This window comes from Oryx dammah, unplaced genomic scaffold, assembly GCF_014754425.2.
Source record: "Oryx dammah isolate SB20612 unplaced genomic scaffold, SCBI_Odam_1.1 HiC_scaffold_16, whole genome shotgun sequence".
Taxonomy (NCBI): Eukaryota; Metazoa; Chordata; class Mammalia; order Artiodactyla; family Bovidae; genus Oryx; species Oryx dammah.
The window spans coordinates 10,254,194-10,278,996 of record NW_024070200.1 but is presented as its reverse complement, the minus strand read 5'-3'; the positions used below and the strand labels follow the sequence as shown (position 1 = coordinate 10,278,996).

General features: G+C 49.8%; 1 protein-coding gene across 1 annotated transcript; it reads right to left on the bottom strand.

The window, feature by feature from the left end:
- Positions 1 to 13,721: 13,721 nt before the first annotated feature.
- GSC (goosecoid homeobox) lies at positions 13,722 to 15,703 on the bottom strand. The gene is made up of 3 exons (XM_040257099.1): positions 15,248 to 15,703; positions 14,511 to 14,770; positions 13,722 to 14,186 (listed from the first exon to the last, which is right to left on the bottom strand). The coding sequence occupies exons 1-3, from the start codon at positions 15,603 to 15,605 to the stop codon at positions 14,031 to 14,033; spliced, it is 774 nt and encodes a 257-aa protein (XP_040113033.1). The 5' UTR covers positions 15,606 to 15,703; the 3' UTR covers positions 13,722 to 14,030.
- Between the last annotated feature and the right edge of the window lie 9,100 nt (positions 15,704 to 24,803).

Sequence of the window (24,803 nt, the reverse complement as noted above, 5' to 3'; positions counted from 1 at the left end):
TACTCTGTGAGCCCCAGCCCACGGCGTGATGACTGCAAACAGTTGATGTAATACACCCCAGCACAGACAAAGAAGTAGCAGTTCTCTGAGATTGGGAGAAGGGGGATTTTATCTCGCTGAACATTCGAGAGTCTAGGAAGGATGATCATAACGCCCTTGGGTACCCTGATGACCTGCGAAGACCCAAACTCCTGGTCTCACTGCATGAGCCCAATCATTCAGTAACAATCCCAACCTGTAGCTTTTGTAGCTGCTTCTGGTCAGTCTGCTCCTCACTCTGTAGTTGGTGCTGCCTCCAGCGCAGGAAAGTGGAAGGAAAGGCTAACGTGCACGCAGGTGGCTCCACCACACAGCAGGGCCCGGCGAGAGCAAGCACAAGCCAGTGGTGAAAGGCAGGCACTCATTTATTCCCTCATTCACCCACTCATTCTACACTCATCTTTGTGCCCTGATATTAGAAGCAATAACTACATAACTAGCTTGTATGCTCTTTCATCTCCACCAGCAAGCACCCTCCCTGATATACATTAGATGCTAAATAAATACCTATTGAACTGGATTGAACTGAGAGAAGGGGAAACCAAAGCTCAGAGAGGTGGGAGTCTAATCTAAGCTCACACAGGGGACCAGGATGCTAAGCCCCCAAAGAGCCTGGCCACATTCTCTTGCCACAGTGAGGCTCTGAGTCTGGGGCCAGTGTTTATTTCCCTGCTCATATGACTGCCTCCTGAGAGCTTCTGAAAGTTGATAGAATTTTCCAAAGGCAGCATCATAGGGAAAAGAAGAATCCTTGATGGAGGGAACAGCATGGACGGATGCTCAGAGGCACATCTGGGGGCCGGACCAGCCTGATCAACAGGGTACTGGCTTTTCTGCTTCTTTCTTGGCAGTCACACACTCAATCCCCTGAGCTTCAAAGCATTTCCTTCTAATGTTATCCTGTAATGTTTTCAGAAGAACAGCAATGAAAATTGCTTAACTTCAAGGAGTGCTCAGAGTTTTGCTTGCTATCTTCTCATGGCTCCTAAAACTAAATGAAACACTGAAAAGCTTGAAGAAAATTAGAGATGCCAAGGGAAGATTTCATGCAAAGATGGGCACAACAAAGGACAGAAACAGTATGGAACTAACAGAAGCAGAGAGATTAAGAAGAGGTGGCGAGAGTACACAGAAGAGCTATATTAAAAAGGTCTTAATGATTGAAAAGCAGAGACATTACTTTGCCAACAAAGGTCCATCTAGTCAAGGCTATGGTTTTTCCAGTGGTCATGTATGGATGTGAGAGTTGGACTGGGAAGAAAGCTGAGCGCTGAAGAATTGATGCTTTTGAACTGTGGTGCTGGAGAAGACTCTTGAGAGTCCCTTGGACTGCAAGGAGATCCAACCAGTCCATTCTAAAGGAGATCAACCCTGGGTGTTCTTTGGAAGGAATGATGCTAAAGCTGAAGCTCCAGTACTTTGGCCACATCATGCGAAGAGTTGACTCATTGGAAAAGACTCTGATGCTGGGAGGGATTGGGGGCAGGAGGAGAAGGGGATGACAGAGGATGAGATGGCTGGATGGCATCACCTACTCGATGGACGTGAGTTTGAGTGAACTCCTGGGCATGGTGATGGACAGGGAGGCCTGGCGTGCTGTGATTTATGGGATCACAAAGAGTCGGACACGACTAAGCGACTGAACTGAACTGAATGACCCAGATAACCACAATGGTGTGATCACTCACCTAAAGCTAAACATCCTGGAGGGTGAAGTCAAGTGGGCCTTAGGAAGCAACACTACGAACAAAGCTAGTGCAGGTGATGGAATTCCAGCTGAGCTCTTTCAAATCCTAAAAGATGATGCTATTAAAGTGCTATACTCAACATGCCAGCAAATTTGGAAAACTCACTAGTGGCCACAGGACTCGAAAATGTCAGTTTTCATTCCAATCCCAAAGAAGGACAATGCCAAAGAATGTTCAAACTACCGCACAGTTGCACTCATTTCACATGCTAGCAAGGTAGTACACAAAATCCTTCAAGCTAGGCTTCAACAGCACCTGAACTGAGAACTTTCAGATGTACAAGCTCGATTTAGAAAAGGCAGAGGAACCATAGATCTAACTGCCAACATCCACTGGATCAAAGAAAAAAGCAAGGGAATTCCAGAAAAACATCTACTTCTGCTTCATTGACTATACGAAAGCCTTTGACTGTATGGATCACAACAAACTGGAAAATTCTTAGATGGGAACACCAGACCACCTTACCTGCCTCCTAAGAAACCTGCATGCAGGTCTAGAAAAAAAGAGTTAGAACCAAACATGGAACAATGGACTGGTTCCAAATTGGGAAAGGAGTATTTCAAGGCTGTATATCATCACCCTGCTTATTTAACTTATATGCAGAGTACATCATGCAAAATGCCAACTGGATGAAGCACCAGCTGGTATCAAGATTGCCAGGAAAAATATAAATAACCTCAGATATGCAGATGATACCACCCTTTTGGCAGAATGCGAAGAGGAACTAAAGAAAGAGTCTCTTGATGAAGGTGAAAGAGGAGAGTGAAAAAGCTGGCTTAAAACTCAACATTCAAAAAACTAAGATCATGGCATCCGATGCCATCACTTTATGGCAAATAGATGGGGAACAATGTAAACAGTGACAGACTTTATTATTTGGTCTCCAAAATCACTGCAGACAGTGACTGCAGCCATGAAATTAAGACACTTGCACCCTGGAAGAAAAGCCAAGACCAACCTAGACAGCATACTAAAAAGCAGAGACATGGCTTTGCTGACCAAGGTCCGTCTAGTCAAGGCTATGGTTTTTCCAGCAGTCATGTCTGGATATGAGAGTTGGACCATAAAGAAGGCTGAGCGCTGAAGAATTGATGCTTTTGAACTGTGGGGTTGGAGAAGACTCTTGAGAGTCCCTTGGACTGCAAGGAGACCCAACCAGTCCATCCTAAAGGAAATCAATGCTGAATATTCATTGGAAGGACTGATGCTGAAGCTGACACTCTTAATACTTTGGCCATCTGATGTGAAGAACTGACTCATTTGAAAAGACCCAGATGCTGGAAAGATAGGGGGCAGGAGGAGAAGAGGGGTAACAGAGGATGAGATGGTTGGATGGCATCACCAACTCAATGGACATGAGTTTGAGGGAATTTCAGGAGACAGTGAAGGACAGGGAAGCCTGGTGTGCTGAAGTCGGACACAAAAAGTCGGACTTCTTTGCTGAAGTCACAAAGAGTTGGACACAACTGAATGACTGAACATGAACAAGAACTGACATGCTTCAGCTGGGGGGTGGGAAAGAAAAGTCCCTGTCCTGTCATTGTGTCATTATGAACAACTGTAGAAGGAGTTGGGTTTAGGGACATCATTTCAGGGCAAAGCAGTATATTCGTTTCCTAGGGTGGCTGCAATAATTACCACAAACTTGGTGGCTTAAAACAATAGAAGTGTATTATCTTTATAGCTCTGGAAGCTAGAAATCCAAAACCGATGTGTTGGCAGGACCAAGGTAGCTTTGAAAGGTCTGAGGCCGGGGGGGGGGGGGGGGCGGCGCAGGTATGGGGGATCATTCCTTCTCTGCCCCCTCCAGCTCCAGGGGGCTGCACGTGTCCATGGATCTGCCTCTGCTTCAGTGGCCTTCTTCCTGGTGTGTCTTCTCCCCTACGTCAAATCCCCGTCTCCTTTCTCTTATAAGGATACCTATCGTGGGGCTTAGGATCCATGTGAAATCCAAGATGATATCGAGATTTTTATCTTAATTACATCCACAAAGGCCCCTTTTCCAAATAACGTCACATTGACAGGTCTCAAGGGTCAGGACTTGGATGTATCTTTTTTGGGGGGGAGAGGGGGGGCACATTACAACCCAGTACAGGAAAAAGGAAGCCAAATGCTTCTAGAAGCCCTATGCTTTCCCCAGAGGACACAAACTCTTAATAAATGGCCCACAGGGGACAGTTAGCTCTGTGGCCCACATTATCAGGGACCACGCATCTCAGGCCAGACCAGGGACAGGCCAGGTGAAAACCAGACACGTCATGAAGCTGTGTGGATGTGGGAGAGGCCAAAAAAATAAGAGGCAAGGAACATCGGAGCTGAGAGGAACACCACCAGGTCAAATCGAAAGTCCTCAAGCTGCCGGGGACACTGATCGACATGTGATCACGGCAATGTCACCCAGCAGGTTCACGTCCATCACACTGTGTGGGCCTCTTCACAAGCCTGGCAGGTGGACAGGCAGGATGAGTGGCTCTCCCTAACAGACGGGGACACTGAGACCCGGAGGTTGAGTCACCAAAGGGAGCCAAGGGTCACCAAACCAGGAAGTGGCAGAGGCCGACCCAGCTCTCTTCCATTCCTCACACCCCCAGGCTCAGTCCTGCCTAACTTGGAGTCATCGGCAACGAGAGGGACCAAGAGGGCTGAGTGGGATGGGCACTGCCTGGGCCCAGCTCACAGGACCCAGCTGCAGACACTCTTCTGACCTCCATCACCCCGTGCCCAGCCCCGTTTCTCGGGCCTGAGAGCTGCCCTCCATCCCCCAGAAAGAGCAACAGGGCAGGGGTTGGGAAATCCTTGCCAACCGTCCTCTGGCTTCGTCCTGGGGGCGGCCCTACCCTCTCTGCCTGGTTGTCGAGTCCAGAAGAGGATTTGGCTACCGCCCATCCCCAGGAACACTTGCCCGAGGCCTGGTAGTCCCTTCCTCTGTCACATGGGAAGAACAACCCCTGCCATGCCCACCTCCCTTGGTTGCTGTAAAGCCAGGGAGTGAATAGCTGTGAAGGGGCTTCTAGAAACTGGAAGCTGCCGCACTCAGGCCTGGGCCACTGCCCAGGGATGAGGATTGGTACCTATGGTCAGAGAGGGACTAGGAGCTCGGGGATGGGAGTAGGGGCAGCCTTGATGGGTCAGCAGCCCAAGAATTACAGCATCTGGAAAAATCACTTTGATGAACTGGACTACTAGCCACAAATCACTATGTTTTAAAACCCAATCTAAAAAAAAAAATCTTTGCAGAAGGCCCCGAGTGAGATGTTTTCCCTCTCCTTCCTTGAGAGTGGGTGGAGAGGATGCCGAGCAGATGCTGATGAGATGCAGTGCGCAGAGGTCTCTGCCAGAAAGCCTGTGGCTGATGGTGGACGTGAATGCTGTGTTTGCAGGACCCTGGTCATCTCCTTGACTATCTCCCGACATCTGGGAGTGGGAAGAAGCCTGTTCTGCAGGTGGGGAGGGGTGGGGCCTTAAGTAGTGAACTGAACATGACACGGTGCTGGACTGTGGACTCCATTCATTCCTTGCTCTTGCCCAGCCAAGTGCTATCGCTGGTGGCACCCTGCCTACTCCCCTCCAAGCCTTTGGTCAGGCTGCTTCCTCTCCTGAAACACCCCCACCCTCTCCCTCTGCAAATCACCAGGTGCCTCCAACCAGGCAGCTCCAGCCATCCACCACCAAAAGCCTTCTAGGACCCCTCCTCTGAATCAGCCTATTTCTCCTGCCTGAGGACGGACACCACTTCGTTCATGTTTGTGAGTCAACACAGCGCAGGGCCCGGCACTCAGTCAGACTGGCAAGTTGGTTAGATGCACGCAGGAGGAGCCAGTCTGCACATGAAAATGCTGGAGTGTGACAGCCTCCTCTCTAGTCTGAGCAGGGTGGTCTCCTTACTGCTGCCATATCTGCCTGTCTTTGTGCCTCTGCTCAGTCTGGCCAAATATCAATACTAACTGGCCTGCAATTCCCACTTCCTCCAGGAAGTCTTCTGGGATTGCAGTTGTCTCTCTTGTTGGTCTTCAAGTCAGAGTCGCATAACAGAGCCCTTCCCTACATCCTGTTTTCTATTGTCCTGAAATCATTTCTTGCACAGACTGCATCCTCAAGAGAGCAGCTCCAGGCAGCAGGTGCCATATTATGTTTTTCCACATCTTGCCTCATATCCCACCTCCATCCCATCACAACGGGCCTCACACTGTGCTAAGACTCCTGAGAAAAAGAACAAAGCATTAGGCAAACAGGTGTAAACCCTGCCTCTGTCCCTTATTAACAGCAGATTCCATTTCTGGTTCAAATTCTAAACTTTCGACCGACAAGGAGCAAACTTTTTCTATGAGAGACCAGACAGTAAATATTTTCAGTTCTGCAGGCCCTACAGTGTCCACTGCAACTGCTCAATTCTGCCGTTATTGGGGGAAAAGCAACTGTAGGCAACACATAAATGAATGGGTATGACTGTGTTCCCATAAAACTTTATTGACAAAACAGACAGTGAGCCAGACTGATCGTCTGGTTGTAATTTGTCCACCTCAGCTCTTTTTTTGGTGGGGGGCTGTGCTGGGTCTCCGTCGCTGTGTGTGGGTTTTCTCTGTTGTGGCAAGCAGGAGTTACTCTCTAGTTGTGGTGGATGTGCTTCTCATTGCGGTGGCTTCTTGTTGCAGAGCACAGGCCCCAGGTGCATGGGCTTCGGAAGCTGTAGCTCACTGGCTTAGTTGCCCTGCAGCATGTGAGATCTTCCCAGACTAGGGATCAAACCCATGTACTCTGCATTGGCAGGTAGAGTCTTAACCACTGGACTGCCAGGGAAGTCCTAACCATCCTGGCTTTCTAGAAGAGTTACTTGAGATGACATTGAATCCTCTCTTCACACAGACCTCAGACCACACAGTAAAACATCCCAAACCTTGCCTCAACCCCAGCTCCCTGAATCTCTGCAGCAGTATTGGTTTTCCTCCCAGCATTCACCTCTGAAATCTGAAATCACAACCTGTCTGCTTGGGACTAAACGTCTCCCCCACCCCCACGTACCAGGAACTCCGGGATCCTCCAGTATCCTCAGCACCTGGACCAGTGCCTGGCTCAGACGGGGCACACTTTTCATCTTTGTGCACTGAGTGGAGGCCATTATTTTTCTTACTATCATTGCTGAAAATCTCCAATAAATAATATTATTCATGTGCTTCTAGTTTTAATGGGCTGATGCATTTACCGTATCAGTCATCTGTGTTTACAATACCCCGGCTGATTAGCCTCCCACACCAGAAATGAGGAGGCTGCAGTTCACAGGTGACACTGCCTGCTGGTGACCAGAGAGAAACTGGAGCCCAGACCTCCTGGTGGGTCCTTCCTAAGGGAGGTTGCCTGGCAGTGTGGAGACAGCACTGGACGTGGGGCCTCAGATGCAACCTTACTTGATGGACAATGGCACTTCACTTTCTGCAAAATGGCGAAAATAATGTCAACTTCACAAAGGCAGGAACAGGATTAAATAAGACACAGGCCATAAGGCAGTCAGAACAGTGCTGGACGTGGCAAAAGCCATCGAGGTAGCTGTCCTTATATAACAAGATGACAGCAGCCACCTCCACCCAGCCTCATAAGGCTAAGAAGGGATCAGATAAGGACACGATTATGAAACTGTCAATCCTCCCCCAAACATAAGATGCATTTTTTTTACCACACCCTCCAAGCACTGCAGAAAATATCCCCCCTCTTACAAAAACAAACAAAACAAAACAGCAGAAAAAAAAAAAAAAACTACATAGGAACCTCTTCCATAAAGACAAAAATAAACCATAAAGACCTATGATCTTTTCAGAGCTTTAATTGCAGTCAAGAAAAGGGTTTCGTTTCCATCTGCTCACATTTATATCAAAGTCCAGTTACCATACAGGCTGAAACCGAAACAAAACCAAGTGGGGAGGGGGCAGGTTGTCCTTAGTACCACGCTAAGGACAAAAGGATGGGGTCTCCATTTCAAAACATGCACATTAGGAATCTTCTTGCAGCCAAAGCAGACACGGAACAAAAACGGCAACCCTGAAACAGAGGTAGCTAGCGCCACCCCGCTTCTGCCATCCTGCACCAGCAGAACCGGACAGCTCTTGGAAGGTTCCAAGCGAGGCAGAGATCACTCAAGCCCGGTTATGGTTAGGATGGGTGGTGGAGGGGGAGGGGGCATCCTCACATACACACACACCCCTTTCCATCCCTGCCCACTTGAGTAGAAAGTGATTCACTTGGTTTCGGATTTAAATATTTATTCCTCAAATACAAAACAATGTTGAACAGGCACATCCCCCTAATGTCCCAGCCATCTGGCCTTCGGTCGGAACATCTTCAGATGAAACGAGCAGCTGGGATTCCGACTTCACAGAGTTCTGAGTCTTCTTCACAGAGGGGGGATCTTTCCAAATGCTCTGGGCCTCCCTGTTTCTTGGAGAAGGGCAGTTTGATTTTTCTGGTCCCAGAGTTAGCACTTTGAGGATTTTCAAAGGAGGATTAGCCCTACTCCATCTGGAAAGAAGCAGCGCTTGGTCTTGCCGGGTGACGTCAAGAATGTCTTTAGGACACAAATAAAACAGACATAGTCACCATGAGGCTGGCTGGTCCCACGCTGGCTGCTGCGATTCAGACTACGCTGGCCCCACGGCTATTTCTGCAGCCGAGCTCCTACCTGGCTCGGACAGGCCTCCCAAGACCACAAGCTGCCCCTCCCAGGAAGGATGCCTGTGGCAGCCTGTTCATCCTCTGGGCAGCCCTGCAGCCTCGTGGGACCGCTGCCACTGTGTGGTAGGCGGCCTGTGGACATTGCACCAGCCGACACCACACCTATGACACACCGTGTTTCTCACTGCAGGCTGCTGGAAAACACGGGTCTTTTCTCCAAATATTTCTTACTTTTTAGATATTTCTGTGCCTTCTTCCCAACTCTAAACCAGCACCCCTGTGTTACTTCTGTGTAGGTGGATGGGGGGCCATGGCAATCGCCAAGAGAGCATGCTCAGCCTCCCCCAGGTCCACAAGGAGAAGGTGTCTCCTTAACCCATGCGGGCCCCTTCTAGGGTCAGTCCTGCTCATCACGCAGCCAGGCCAAGGCCTCTCCTGGGCTCAGCATCATGCTGCTAGTAAATCAATGAGGAAATGATACGGACACGTTAAAACTGTCCATCCCAGCTAACATTATCTCACTAACTACAGCTTCTATAAATCAGCTCAGCTTAAGGGAGGGTGTGCAAACCCCCAGCTAAATGAAGTTCATCTGATAGAACCCAGCCACTTGATCTGGTCAGCAGACTCCGGAGGATCTCAAAATTAGGAAAACAGAAAGTGTAAGCGGAGCGAATGCCTAAGGGGAGGAGGTGGGGAGAGGAATTCTTTAGATCTCTCTTCATTGATGCTTCCCAGGGCTGGACACTTGAGAACAAATGAGGGCTCCTGGACTCCAAAAATTATAGAGCCACTTGAAAATACCACAACATACCATAATTCATCCTGTTTGTTCTGTGGGTCATTTGGACGATAAAGACAATGGCTTTTTATGTTACCCAGATTTAAAACCGTGACAGAGGTCTTCCGTGTTGCCACGTGACTCAGAGGATGGACCTCAGGGATACCCCAGGTCCCTCCTCACCCCCCCAGCAAGTGAGAAACCCCCACAGCCCAAAGATCCAGCTGGATCCATTTCTCCCGGAATTCTCAAGGAGCTCTGCACCGGTTGCTGTGTTTGGTTTTCGTTTTCCTTTTGAAAAACTTCAAGGTCATTTCACAAAACTTGGAAATTGAATCCACTTCCAGTTCGCCCCTTCTCCACTGTCAGTCGCCTTTTCCTAAAGCTCTTGGGCAGAATGTAACCTATCATACCTTATCAGATACTTCCTTGTCTTAAATCCAGGGCAATCACATTTAATTTCATTAGAATTTGTGTCCTGTGGTCACACGTAAACTCCTAAACCAGCAACAATTAAAAACAAGGTGCATTCCTGAATTTCTAATTCCAATCTACTTAGGTGGTTTTTCAAAACAATAATAAATGTGTCAGACACTCTGCTGGGTTCTTGCATTATCTCTAATCCTCTACCAGAGCCCCCTTTGCAGGAGAGGAAGGAACCTGTCCCAGGTCACTTGGCAAACCCATGGCCCCATCCACTTGGAGGCTTGGCCCAGTGTGACTCAAGGGTCAGCCACCCAGCTGTCCACTCACCACTTCTTGTTGCCCTGGGCTGGAATTCCATCTTCATACAGGTGAAAGCTAGCATCTGTTTCAATTAAAGCGCCCGCTAATTGGATGTGCACTGAACAGAGAGTTCATTTGGGGGGCCTGAGGTGACAGACCCATGAGATCTTTGGGTGGGGGCCTGAATTACTTTACTGAAAACCTTGTAAGATTCAGAAAGAGCGCTCCCCGTCCCCCCCCACCTCTCAGTCCCCGTTTTCCCCCATATGCCGAGAAATGAAAGAGGAATCTGCCAACTTGGATCTCATACACACCCATTAAAATGACATCCTTTTATACTAGGCGCAGCATGTTAACTCAAAGTTCCAAAGTCAGTAAAAGGCAAACGTGATTGAAGAACTGTCATTGAGATATACTCTCCGTGGGTATGGTTTGCAAGGCAATTGTTTGAGCCCTTTCCCTTCTCCCACCCCACAGCTAAGCTGGACGGACCCTCTGAAACACAAGCAGAATTTAAGAATCCTCACACCTTCCGCCACCCACTCCATGGTCTTACTGGTCAGTGTTTCACAGCTAAGATCCTCTTTGGCTCAGGTGATTTGGGGTACCGGAAGTCATCACCCCATATCTTGCCACTAATCCCAAGAGGTGTGGGAAAGGCCTGCTCAGGTCTGTTCTGCCCTTTACTAAGTATCCAGGGAAAGGCATTTAGTCTCTTTGAACCTCCATTTCCCATCTGCAAAATGGGCTGTGACTCCCACCTACTGAGGGCCTGGGAGATGTGTAGAAGAGCTTGACAGTGGAAAGCGCCAGACCTATGTTAGAGGTTCTAAATGGTCGTCATTGTTCTTTGCAAGAGCCTGTCTGGCACTTTGCAGTAGATTAATTCCTGTGTCCCCTGGGGGCAACTGCTTTCACTTAAATGCAGCTTCTCACCAAAAAGAACAGCCCAGGTTCTCTGAGGCAGCCTGATTTATAGAAAAGAGCCCTGGCCCTTGCAGGTGGCAGTTCTTTTCCTGGCCTTTTGTGCCTCAATTTGCTCAACTGTGAAATGGGGAGAACACCTTCAACTGAAGATGTGCTGTGTGGACTGGGAACCACTTTGGCATCACCTGGTTTACCTCCTGCCCACCTCAATACATACACATCACTTTTCTAATACAAGGATCTGAATTCCCACCCGAGATAATGACAAGGTCCAAAGACAGCTCTTGAAGGCCTTCCACTCTGAGACACTGTGTGGCCCTCCCTGACCCCGACAGCAGGCTAAGGCAAAGGTCTGAGGCCCACTGCTGCCCAGGGAATGCAGGAGGAGGTGGCAGGACTGTAATTAGACCATCCTGACATTTGCCTCTTCACTCCAGATATGTGTTGTTTATTTCCTGAGCTGGGACAGTACTAAAGTGCTTTGCAGGGTCCTCTTGCATGAAGACCTAGACATGTAGCTCTCTCTTGCCATCCTGGCCCTGCCCCGGCCAAGCTGGGAGCAGCTCTCTGGCTTCCCACCCTGCCCCCTCCTCGCACACCCCACTAGCTGTGGCTTTTCGCCAAGTGCTCCTGGGGGAGGTGTATCTGAGAACTTAATGCTTCCCTCCAACCCCCTCCTGTTACTTGTTGTGAACACTTCTCCAGACTAGACAAATATAATTTTTTTAAAAATGAAAAGATCCCATTTATAAGGAGGCCGAGGACAAGTCATGGAAAAAGACAGACAGGCGATTATAGGGTTCTGGAGATGTCAGATTTCTCAGGGTGGAATGATACTGCCTGTTTCTGCTGTGTTTCCAAATGTTCTAGACTAAGGGAGTATTGGAGGAAGGGTGGAAGGCAGGGCTCATCCCTCTCCAAAGAGGGCAGGGAACAGCATCTGGGAACAGCATCTAGGAAGACTGAAGGGCTTCTGCACAGGCAGGGCGCTCCCCCTGGGAGTCTGATGTCTAAGGAGGTACAATAATGGCCACTGCAGGATTCATTTGAAATGAATGGGACAGCCTGAGTCTTTCTTACCAGAACTGGTATTAGTGGGAACATTTACAATTATAGTATAAGAGCAAAGAGACAGTTATCCCCCCACACACCCCTGTTTATTTCTTACAAGCTGAATGTTGTTAAAAGTAGTTAACTTTTCTGAACCGTAACTTCCTCCTCTGTAAAATGGTGAAAACATTTCCCATCTCAGAATACTTAGAAGGTAAAATGAGATAATGTACATAAATCTTGAAGTGCTAGGTTTGACACACTGTAAGTCATAATCACATTTAAAAAAAAGTAGCTGGAAAAGCTGTCCCTGTAATTTAATGAGATAGTGGCCAATGTCCACACACATACCCACACACCCCAGGAAGCAGGTGCCATTGCTGTGCGTGCCCATTTCACAGTCATGGGAGGTGAGGTGCAGAGGGGTTCATCATTTGCCCAAAGTCACAAATAACAGTCTGGTGAAAAACCAAGGCAATCTTGAGGCAGACCTGGTCTCCATATTGCTCCCTGCCACCCTCCCCCCCTTTCATAGTAGGGATTCTCTAATAAAGAAATAATGAAATAATGAAAGGTAATGCTTGGGAGCCCATATATCCTAAGTGCTTTCACCTGCTCCAGGAGTCACTTCTGTCTTTTAAACCTTCCCCCCAAAAGCTGGGAAAAACCACTGCTTCTTGTAAAATAAAAAAAGAAAAGAAAAGAAAAATTGTAACTCTTGCACGTGCTATGCTCCCAGCCAGGACACACAGCCTCACAGTGAAGGGACCTTGTTGGAGGCCTCCCAGGAGAAGGGACAAGCTCACCTCCTGGGCAGCAGGCAAGCACTCTGAACCTTAGCTTCCTTTTCTATAAAAGGCATTTAGCTCAAAACCAATAAAGTTTAACACGTTAAAAGCTATTCCTGCTGGCCCTCGGCCTCCACTCCATCCTTCCCATGGTCTGGAGAGCCATACAGAAGGCAGGCTCTCATCTTCATCCCTAGCGCCTCCCTGGTACCAGCAAGCTTCTCTAGGCCTTCCCAAGCTGCTGACCAGCGCCGGCTCCAGCCGCTCGCCGGCTTTTCCTTTTCCGGCCCCATGGCGTAGACCCAAGAGAAAGTCAGAGGCTCATCTTGAGCCCAGTAGTCTGTGACCAGCTGAGGCTAGGAACATAGAGTCGTCCCAAACTCCCATTGAGAAGCGCGAAGGGCCGCGCGGCGGAGGTCCCCACTGAGCTCTGGGGCGCACAGCTCCTAGTCTCCCGGCCGGGTTGTGAGACAAAAACACTTAACAGGGAGGAAGGGGGCCGCGAGAGCGGCCAGGAAAGATCCAGGAACGTTTCTCGGGAGAAGCCGTGCCTAATTCCACGTGGACCCGCCGCCTTACTTCTGGGGATTTCTGGGGAGCTCCAGGGCTGGCTGAAATGGCTAAACGGGCTCTGGAGACGCTCCTGGGATCCCTCAGCTCGAGAGGATCCTTCTTACCGGCTACCCTATCTATCGGCAGCGAGGAGAGAGAAGGTCCTGACTATCCCCGAGGGCGTGGAGAACAGGACCCCAGGCTGCTTCCTCTCCGGGACAACACCTCCTCTAGGCAGCCGGCAATGCCCCTCTCCACCCTGCCCGGAAACCTCCGCAGGAAGTGTAAACCAGGACACCCGGTCCTGCGACCATCGTACCCAGACTTTCTGTTTTTCTCTCTTTTGTCTTTTTCCCTTTTTGGGGAGGCAGGTCAGAGCTGTCCAATTTTCCCTTGGAAGCTACCGACTAACTACATTTTTTGTGTGTGAGGGGGGCCTCGGATGGTGCTGGCGGTGGGGTAGGAAATACAGAATGCGGCCCGTCTACATCGCCGTCACTTTATTGTACTGTCACCGTTAATTTAACTATAAATACTACGGTGGGGAGCGAGTCGCCGGCGGCCTTGGACTTCGGGGCTGCAAGCCCCGGGGCGGCCCGACCCCAGGCGCCCACCCTTCGGACAGTACACTATTTACAGTTCCTCTTCCTCGACCCCCACCCCCCTCCTCCCGCAAGGCAGCGCGTGTGCAAGAAAGTAGCATCCTCTGGTGTGCAAGTCCTTCGAGTTTAGGCAAGGGCCACGGCCGGCCCACGGCCGTCAGCTGTCCGAGTCCAAATCGCTTTTACCTTCCTCTTCCCTCTTCTCGGGCGACGCCTTCGACGACGTCTTGTTCCACTTCTCAGCGTTTTCCGACTCCTCCGAAGAGGACCGCTTCTGCCGCCTCCATTTGGCGCGGCGGTTTTTAAACCAGACCTGTTGCGCCAGGGAGAACAAAACAACGGTGAGGATCAAAGGCGTGCCCCCGCCCCCGGCCAGGCCCGGGCACCCCCACTCACCCCCCGGGCTCGCCCAGGGAACCGGGGGGACCCGGCGCGCACGCCCTCAGAAGGGGGCCCGTTCTCGCTTCCGTATTTTCATTCAACTTCCTGGGCCTAAAACGCCTTCCCGCAGGCTCCCGGCCGCCCCGGGGATGTTTCCAAAGAGCCGGGAGACCCAGGGAGAGCCGAGCATACCCGGCTGGAGCGGGGGAGCTTATTTCGCTGGAGAGGGCGCGCCCCGGCGGGGTCCTGAGCCTACCTCCACCTTCTCCTCGCGGAGATGCACCTTCCGGGCCAGCTGCTCGCGGGTGCCAACGTCTGGGTACTTGGTCTCCTGGAAGAGGTTCTCCAGCGCTTCGAGCTGCTCGTCAGTGAAGATGGTACGGTGCCGCCGCTTCCGCCGGCAGTGCAGCTGGTTGAGGAGCTGCAGCTCGGTGCGCGACAGGGTGCCCACGTTCATGTAGGGCATCATCTGGTGGGGCACGGGGGACACCAGCACGGAGCCGGGGCCCTCGTAGCCTGCGACAGAGGGAGGCGTCCGGGGTCAGCCGCCTTCCTTGCCGCCGCCGCGCGCGCACACAAGCCCGCCCCGCCGGCGACCCACTCGAATTTAAAAGCGTCTGCCAGCGGGTGCGGGGAACCGGGGGGTGGGTGCACAAAAAGCAGGGTGCAAGGAACGCGGCGGGGGGCGGGGGGTGCGTACCGTGCTACCGCGTCCACTCGCACACTTCCAACGCGGGTTAGGGGAATCCTAAAAGCCCAGCCTCCCCCACGCAGGCACGGTTACACTTTCTGCTAACTCTCGCCTAAAGTGTGCAGCAAGTGTGCAACCCCCTGCGCCCGGTCCGCCCAAAGACGGGGCTTGGGGGCACGTTTGCAAGAGGAGAAAAGTCGGTGGCAAGTGAGAGAAGCAAACGCCGCCGCCCACCCGCGTCCCTGGGCGCCGAGGAGCGCGGAGGGCCGGCGAGGCCGAGGCCAGCGCAGGCGCGACCCTACCTGGGGGCGTCGGGACGCAGGAGCACTGCTGGGCGCCCAGCGGCGGCACGGCCCCGCAGCAGGCCGGGCCCACGGGGGCCGCCTGCACGTGCAGCTGCCCGTAGAAGTAGTTGCTGTAGCCCAGGCGCGAGCCGCCGACCGCGGCCGGGAGGCCTGCGCCGCCCGGGGCCACGGGGCGCGGGTAGAAGGCGCCATAGTCCGAGGAGGCGCCGCCACCGGCGCCGCCGTAGAGCGAGTCCCCGTGCAGGGCTGGGAAGACGACGGGAGCCGCGGCGCTGGGCGCCACGGGCAGCACCGAGTCCTTGCAGCGCGGCCGGGCGGCCAGGATGTTGTCGATGCTGAACATGCTGGCGGGCATCCCCGAGCCCCGCGCCGGGACCGGGGGGCGGCTGGGACGCGCCGAGGAAAAAAGCCTCCAAGTGAGGCGGGGGGGTAGGGGGGGTCCCCGCTCCTCCCGTGGAGGACCAAACCGAAAGAGAGCGCCGGCGAGCGCGCAGCCCCGCGCCCCTCCCCGCCCCCTGCGTTCGTCGCCCTCCTCCCGCCCGCCCGCCCCTTGCTGCAGCGTTCGCCGAACTCGACCCGCGGGTAGGACGGAGCTTAGACCAGCTGAACCTCTTGTTGGTTTTATACTGAGTCGACGTCATCCTGGATTTAGTTCCTGGTAATATGCAGATGACAAACAGAACCAGATTTGGCCCTTTCTGTTCCTTTGGGTGGGTGGGGGTGGGGTGGGGGGCTTGAAGAAAGGGGGAGGGGAAGAGGTGCCAAGGAAAGGGGGCTATGGGGACCTGAAAAGAGATTGTGGATTGCAAATTAATGAAATTAACCTAATCTTTTCCATTCAGCCGTCCCGCCGCGGGCCGGCGGAGCTGGGCGGGCGTCCTAATTGCGCCGGTTAATCTCATTAATTCCGCCATAGGGCCGCAGTTAACAACTCCCTCCTCCGACCTCTCCGCCTCCCACCTTTTCCCCTCAGTTTGGGGGTCCTCTTATTGGGTGCGATTTCCTCCGCATGAAACTCAAATTCATTGTGGCTAGTTTTACTTTGAGGCTACTTTTTCCTTTTCCTTTCGGAATTGGTTTTGTTTTAGAACATGTGAGGCTGTGGCCTCAATCAAGCAAGATTGAAATTCCGCTCTTGCCTTCGGCCCCCGTGCACTGACCGCCTAACTTCACCTCTGGTTTTTATCTTGACATTCTGTCCCGAATGGAACTGGTTAAGCCCTCCCCTCAAAAAAAAAACCCTCGTTTTTGCAAGCGCCAAAATTTGTAATGACAAAACGACGAAAGAAGTGCACCGTGATTCTTAATTATATATATATATATATATATATATATATGCTTTTTTTTTTCTTTGTAGTTACTTTGGGTCTGAAAGCTAGCATAGCATAGTAGTCCTTAGGCCCTTACACAACGGAGACCCAAATTCACCCACTAGTTTAAAATTCGCCACCCAGAACAGCAATCAGAAGCGATGCTTCCAACTGCTTCCTGCGTGGGTGTCAGTAGGTCTTGTGGTTTTGTGTGTGTGTGCTTTTTTTTTTTTTTTTGGAAGTAGAGTGTCTTCTTTCTTAACTGTTTTTGTTTTCAACGCAAAATCCCCAAAATAGGACTTTAGGATTCTCTGTCCCCTTTCTCAGCAAATGAATCGCACTTTCCCCTTTTGACTTGCTGACTCCCGGACTGAGACAGATTCTTCCCCACCCCCCCCCCCCCCCCCCCCCCCCCCAAGCTGTCCTTCCCCCACCAGGCCCAAGCTGGGCTCCCTGGGCCCCGGTGGCCTGACCGAAGCTCGGCTCTGCTCGAGGCAAGCGGCCACCGTGATTTGCAGGCTCCTCGGCGCGTCACGGCCCCGTCAGCCGGAGCTGCTGGAGGCGCGGACGGTCCACTACGGAGCGCGGGCGGCCGAACGCCCTGCGAAAAGGTAGGAGACGGTGCGCACCGCTTGAAAGCAGCACGCGAGGGCCTTGACACCGGCGCAAGGCAGAGCCTTACTTTCTGGGCCCTTTGCGCAGGCAATTCCGGCCACTCCAGGGAAAGGGGTAGTGCCCCGCCAGGGCGCGACTGCCTAGCGCGGGGTACCGGGGCACTTCGGCCTTTCCGAAGGAAGGTCGACTTTAACTCACGCCCGTTTTTCTCTATTTCTTACTGCCTAATTAACCTGGGGCCCCAGCAAGGGTGTCTGAAGTCGCCGCCATCAGACTAAGTATGTGGCCTGCCTCCTCGGTGGCTCTGGGGCAGAGGGGAAAAGGGTATTCGTCAATTGCTGTTTTCGGGTCAGAGATCAGCTTGCGCGGAGGTTTGGTGCGGCCCGCGCGCAGAACTCGGGAGGCGCGCGGCGCTGATCCGCAGAAGCTAGGCGGCGGCGCTTATCCTCCTAGGCCTCCCCGGGTGTACCTCGGCGCCCTCATGCCCATCCGCTCACCCACTCATGCCTTGAGAAATGTGCTTCTTTGAGCGCTGAGCCAATTTAGAAGTGGTTGGTTGTAGGAGGAGATTAGGGTAGAACAGAGATGGGTGTCAATTTGGGGAGGCGCTCGATTCTTTTTTTTTTTTTTTGACACAATAAACTCTGCTCTCAGAGGAAAGAGTGTGGGACCCTTCTCTCCCTTCAGAGAGGTCAAGTCTAGGGAAAGAAGTAAAGAAGTACATCACGTCTTCCTCTCGTACTAACTAGGGATGCTTTATTTTTATTTCATTTTATATTTTTCGTTCGTAAAGACTTAAAAATCATCAGGTAGATTCCAGGCACACATATTCCCAGTCAGCCTTTTCCGAGTTTAATTTTACAGGGCAAATGATGGAACACACCTAGATGTTGCAACTTCAGCAGGTATTGTGGGTGCCTTCGTGTTCGTGGCCAGGCGCCCGCGGCGGTGCGCACGCGTGCGTGCATGCGTGGATCTTTTAATACCTTTGATGAGCCAGGCATGGGCAGAAGCACAGTGGGAAAGGGGGCATATTCCTTGTGGGTTTCTGCAAAGGTGCTGAGACCAGCACCACGCGGAGACTTCAGTGGCAGATCTCAGAGTGCCTCTGAATTTTTAAATAAGGCAACCTCCCCGCTTACTGGCAACACATAGCATAGTCTTGCCTCCTTCTGCTGGGTACAGAGTTCTCTTTAATAATCAGATTTAGCAAACCCCTGAGCTTCACCCCTTGCTTTTCTGTAGCCTTCCCACTATGCCATCCGATTCCTGGAAGAAGAGCGTGGTAAGAGCAAATGAGTCTGGGGCTTCCGAGTTCTAGACAGTACATTGCCACCTTGCCATTCAACCCTCCTCTCCAGGCCTCAGGGTTTTTGTTTTTAAGTTTTTGAGCCAATGGCAACATTCATTGGGTCCCTTACGACCTGAACGTTTAACGAGGCTGGGCAATTGCCCCCGTTTGCCAAGGAGCCTGGGGTGGAATTAGGAGCTTTTTTAGTACTTTTCACTGGGACAAAGGAGTGTGCTGTCTCCGCCCCCACCCGAGGGCAGGGTCTCTGTAGGAGCTGGGTCTTAGATGAGGAAATGCAAGTGCGAAAGCTCTGTCCTGCAGTGCGTGGTGGCTTTAAGGCGAAAAATCACAGGGACTCCAGAGTCACTCCGCTCCAGTTATGCAGCGGGCTTTCGGCGAGCTCATCCCGATGGAAAGGGGCCTCTTCCTCCAGCTTTCCGCTCAATCCCAAGACGCTCCACTGAGTTGGTAGGGAGGTGAGAGCCGAGGGAGGCCGTCAGGGGCGCTGCGCCAGCGCTGCGCCTCCTTTGCGGGCTGAAACCCACAAGTGTCCACCACACATACTAGACAATCAATAGGCTCCTGTTGACCGGTGCAATTGGAATAACAAATGCGACGCACGCAAATTGCCCGCCTCGTGTTGCTAAGCGATTGTTTGTCTCCCTGCAAGCACTGCTCAGCATGGGAGGACCGGGAGCGTCTGGAGGCGGCCGGCCAGAGCTTAGGTCGGAAATGCAGTAAACACGCTCCTGATTTTCCCTATTATCACCCAAACACGATTTCACACAAAGCAATCACCATACCGAAGTCTATGAAGATGTGTTTTTTGAAGAGTCAGTCGCCCTGGTAATAGCCTTCATTTTAAAAATATTAAAGACTAGATCAGCGGATTCCACATGAGTAAGGTGTATTTGCGGTTCAACATCTCTCAAGATGCATTTGCACTGCGGTCATCGTTAGATTGATTCATAGAGTGTGGATTAAATTGCTTCTCTGATTTAAAACCAAGTACCCAAGTTTGGAGTGTGCATCTGGGTATCTCCTCCTGCCCAAAGATATTTTCATCATGGGGAAAACTGTTGTCCCGCTACACACACACACGCACGCACACACACACACGGTTATAAAAAGAAAAATGCGTTTGTGGTCCCCAACTTCTTACGGTTTGGTTCCAGGAACTTTTCTTATTTCTTTCAGCCTCTTGCCTGGTCACAGAGCAGAGTTCACAATTGGATGCGTTTAAGTAGGATTTTTCGTGGCATGTGCAAAAAGCTGGCGTGTCCTTTTCAAAAGCATGTAGCCCCTTCGCAGGGCGAATTAGCCGAGTCTGAAGAATTAGGCACAATGGGCAGATGCGGCTGCCGCCTTGGGAGCAGAGTAGAGACCCGCGCAGTCTGCACAAAGCTTGTCAGTTTTATTGTTTACATTTAGACTTAAAAAAAAAAAATCCAGAGTCTGGAAATCAGTGCTCAAAACCAGCTCCATTACCCTGTGGCTCCCTGGAGGACACCTTCAGGAGCCCCAGGGGATTTTCCGTATGCGATTGGGTGGATGGAGTTGAACACGAAGGCAAATGCCACCCGGCTAAGCAGCAGCGCTTAGGAGGGCTGGGACTATGACTTTCAGTCAGATTTAGGGACGCTTACTAGCTGAATTTTGATAGAGGTTTTGGAACATTCCACATAACCCCCCCTTAGCCCCTGAGGACGAAATTATCAAGGTGTTAGGAAAACTCGTAACATTGGGGGAGAAGAAGAGGGTATCGAAAAATAATGCCTTCCCAAGGCATCAGGGGAAAAAAAAGTTCCAGTTTTCCAGGGTTAGTTACAGAAATTCTCTTTCAGTTGAGCTATTTACCAAAGTTTGTTTCAAAGTGACTGCACCGTTGCTTTTGCAAATCACAGAATGCAAATGATGATAATTTGTTCTCAGTGGAACTTTCTCTTGAAATGATTAGCAAAGTCAGTCATTTGAAAATTAGAGCGATTGCACAGACGGTTTTCGAAGCCGCGCGCTAACCGATATCAGCTTCTAAAGTTTTCATTCATGTAAACCTCATTAATGAAGATCTTTTATTTAAACGTCAAGGGGATTTGAAATTTAGAGTAAATTATGAAGCTTGTATGTCTAGCCAAGTCATGGGTCAAATGCATTTGTGAAAAACTGCTAAAAGAGCATATGGTTTTGAATTTTTCTACAATGACTAGTGTTTAAATAAATTGCTTGTACTGCTTAACTTCATGTGTAATTTTGACAGAAATTGGCCTATAGCCTTTTGATATGTAAACATTTCAGCCTTTTATGCGGTATAAAAAAGACACTTGCTTTTTAGGATCAGTTCAGGCAGTCACCCTGTAATTCAGAAAGCTGGCACCTACCATTACATTCTTGCTAGATTTCAACTTTCAAGTGGCAGCCTCGGGGAGAAAAAGAAGGAAAGAAAAAAAAAGAAAAAGGATATTTCAAAAGCAATGTCCATTTGGGATTAAAAGCTGCAAATGAGGTGAGAACGTGCCACTTACTATCTGAGAGAAATGGATAAACCATAGTTATTAAAGAACATTTTCTGTCATCTTTCTTTAAGCCAGCCTGGCTGAGGGGACACTTAAGCAGAGCTGGGACTGACTGGCATGTTATTAAATGCTTGTCTTAGTCCAACACACAAATAGGTGTTAAAAATCTAGGTATCACTTCAGGATGCTACCAGCAAAATGACTTCATGTCACAGAAGCCATTAAGATGGAAAAAAAAAAAATCAGTCTTGGTAGAGAATCAGCCTTGGGCACAAAGTCGTTGGACAGAAATGACAGCACTGAGCCAGGCACAGGGGGCTTTCTAAGTGAGGGGCTGTTCGTGGGGGATGCGGAGCTGCTCCAGAGCACTATTTAGAGACTGCTCTGGGCTGCCAGGGTACCTGAAACACCTTTGAGTCTGCACACACTCATTTGTTGCTAGTATATCGTCTCCTATAAATAAGCACTGGAATGTGGATTGGAGGGTGGGTTACCCAAGTGCTAGACGGGGGCTACACACTGACTTCCAGATCGCTGTGGCAGGGCAAATGCTGCTCTTTCCCCTCCATTCTAAGGGCCCTGCCCGTATTTATCCTACAAGTCGGCTTTGTCCTGTACAGACTTTCTGAGAGACATCGCCCTTTTTGTGAATGTGAAGTTTTGGAGGAATTGCAGAACAGGAGGCAACGGGAATGTTTCTTTGTATACATCTGAGCCTCAGAGCAAACTGAGATTTTCTTTATAAAGGTTGTGCCGGGGAGAAATGCAATTAAGAAAAAAGACCTGCCTAGAGAGAGAGAGAGAGAGAGAGAAAAGAAGAAGGAGGAGGAGGTGTTTTATTTACATTTTTTTATGCATTCCAACACATCAGATTGTGGTCAGCAAACCAGAAAGGAAAGGACATATTTCATGCCATAAAGAAGGCACCAAGCGGATTTTTTTGTTGTTTTTTTCCTAAGAAGACTACACTCCTGCCTAGCCTTTCTGTCCATTTTGAAATGAATATGGGTATAATTTTTTTCGTTTGCTATAGTTTTGAGGGTTTTTTTTTTTTTAAGCAATTGATTTGCTAAGAAAATAGTTCTGTAGCTTTTAGCTACTTAACTTTGAGAAACTTACCCCCAAAGTGTGTTTGTGATCAAAGTTTTCTAGTGAAGATCTGTATTTTGGGGTAAAAGAAGGACACAGTATTTAACAGATAATTTGGGAAATTGAGGGGGCCTTTTTTTTTTTAAGACTCTTAAATAAACTGAAAATTATAGGAAAAAATAGCCATGCCTGAGTAGTCACATTATATATTTAAAACTATGAATCTACTAATCTAGAAAGGTTAGGAGCAGTGGAAATATGTATAATATGGAACTTTGTTATTGTATTCATCTTTTTAAAAAGGATTCGATAAAATGGTCATTTGATGGTACATCATCTTAAGAGCTGGATGAAATTTTTATGAGATATCAATGTTGATTCTTTTAAAACATCAGAGTGAAGAAACAAACACATTCCCAGATGTGTCTTGTCCTGCAAAGTAGCCACTGGAGGAGACTTCAACTTGCTCTAGTATCTCTGTTGATCTGTGGCTTTGAATAGTTTTCTGAACTCCTAGAAAGGCACTTAAGCAGCCAGACTCCCTTGCCTACTGGTCATATGCAGCAACCAAGATTTCTGAAGCCTAAACCGTCAGGTAGAGTCATGGGAAATAGAAACAAACAAACCAAAAAAAGCCATTTTCAGAGGTCACAGGCCATGCCACTTATCCGATCCCACCATCTGAAGGATCTGATGCTCTGACTCAACTACCTATAGCCTGGCTTTGCCTTGGACAGAGAAGGCTGAGCCCTTATCAGCCTGTCTAAGTAATTCAGTTCTTCTCTGCTTGCCCCTGATAGGATAAAGGGGGAAAATTCTCAGGAAGAGCTGCAATTTTCAACTTGTTTGACTTGTGTTGGGGCTTTCGTTGTCTTTTCTTAGCCAAGAGATGAGGGATTTTGAAATCTACTACCTTCTTCACATACTCACACTTGCATGCTCCTCCTCCCCCCACTCTTGACTCATTCATTCTGTAAACTTGATCATTTCTGGGCCAGTCGATCTCAGTATCAGCTCCCTGGTCATCTCCTTTCTGGAGTTTATGTGTGTTTTCCTGTTTGGGGTATCTACCTGCAGCCAGGGACAAAAACTGCAGGATTCTTGATCCATGGTGAGGATTTGGTTTCACTTAGTAGTAAAATTCTTTCTGCAGACTAGAAGGTCTTGGGTTTAAAATTGCAGGAGCCCATCTCCCATGTCATGGGGTCATTTGTAATTTATGTATTATGGGGGGTGGGGTGGAAGTAGTCTGTTCGTAGTAATGATAGCTCGGGGAATTCTGTATATGAGCCAAATGTAGGACAGTTGAGCTGAAAAGACCCTCTCTTGTCTACATGATACCCCACAGGGTTTTTTTTTTTTTTTTTTTTTAAATAGGTCCCCAAAGAACATTTTGTTCCCCTTTCAGACGGTTTGGAGATACAGTCATGTTTGGTTCCAGCGGGTAGGTCAGCACAGCATTTGCAAGGAAAATGGTGACAGCCAAACAGGTTTATGTCCAACTAATGACAATACTTTCTCTGAAACTCTAGAATTGTGGAATTATTTGGATCTTAAAGTATCTCCAGTTGACTTTGAGACGGCAACATAAGTTTTTGATAATACTATCCACATTCTGATTTAAGCCGTGGCCATTCTTTCTTTCTTCCCCACCCCCCCAAACCCTCAGAAAGTAGCTTTCCAAGTTAAACGAGACCAGGGTGATCCAGTGAATGTTTGACTTCAAATAATTTTTAAAATAACTTGTTCACTGTTCAAGTGCTTCAGTAAAAGAGCAGCAGTGGAGTAAAGTTGCTTTGAAAAGCAACTCTGCCTGGCAGAGGAATTCCAGCACTTCTGCCGAGAGATGGATATTGAATATGTGTGGCGAATGCCCCCACTCTGTATTACGGGGAAGTTCCTTATTGAATATTTCTCGCTTGCAAAGCTGGAGTCACTGTGAAACCTCACTCCTCGGATCTCTGTCAGGGCTGAACTAGCCTCCCGACCTAGTAACAAATTGCCTTTTTATGGGTTCATGTTCGAACTGAGAGCAAACATCTGCATTCCGAGGCATCAAGCCGTAGAGGCTAGTATGAGGGCCAGCCGTGACCATACTAATGCAGTTGTTCTAGAAAATGGAGCAAATGGTCCTGGCACAAAATCCTGAAAGTCTTTTCCCAAAGCAAGGGTGAGGGAAGAGACTGTCTCTGTGTGCTCAGGGGATGGTCACTACCATCCTGGAAAGTGAGCCCTGTTACTATTTCCATTAGAGGTAGGTCACCCAGGTCAGGTCAGCTCATTATCTACCCAAGGTCTTCCAGCTGAGGCCTGGATTTGGACTCAGCTCTGTTCAGCTCCCCGGGCTTCCCTGGTGGCTCAGATGGTAAAGCGTCTGCTTTACCCTGCAATGCAGGAGACCCAGGTTCAATCCCTGTGTTGGGAAGATCCCCTGGAGAAAGGAAATGGCAAACCACTCCAGTATTCTTGCCTGGAAAACTCTATGGACAGAGGAGTCTGGTAGGCTACAGTCCATGGGGTCACAAAGAGTCGGACACAACTGAGCGACTTCACTCACTTAACTTCACTGTTTAGTTCTAAAGCCTTCCTTTTGCTCTCAGATTATGTCAGCTCTTATAAAACAGGTGAAACACACAGCTCTGTGGCCTGGCCAGCAAGCCCTTTGGCTCGCTGGCACCATGTCCCCTTCCTGCCTTTCTTCCCATCAGGTCTGTAGGGCTTTAGCCTTGTGGAGG

Bases quoted from the DNA above. Each gene is read 5' to 3' on its own strand.
- GSC (XM_040257099.1), bottom strand. From the start codon at position 15,605: ATGCCCGCCAGCATGTTCAGCATCGACAACATCCTGGCCGCCCGGCCG. The intron at 14,771-15,247 runs GTAGGGTCGCGC...CCTCTGTCGCAG, and splicing joins CTGCGTCCCGACGCCCCCAG to GCTACGAGGGCCCCGGCTCC. The intron at 14,187-14,510 runs GTAGGCTCAGGA...CTGGCGCAACAG, and splicing joins TCCGCGAGGAGAAGGTGGAG to GTCTGGTTTAAAAACCGCCG.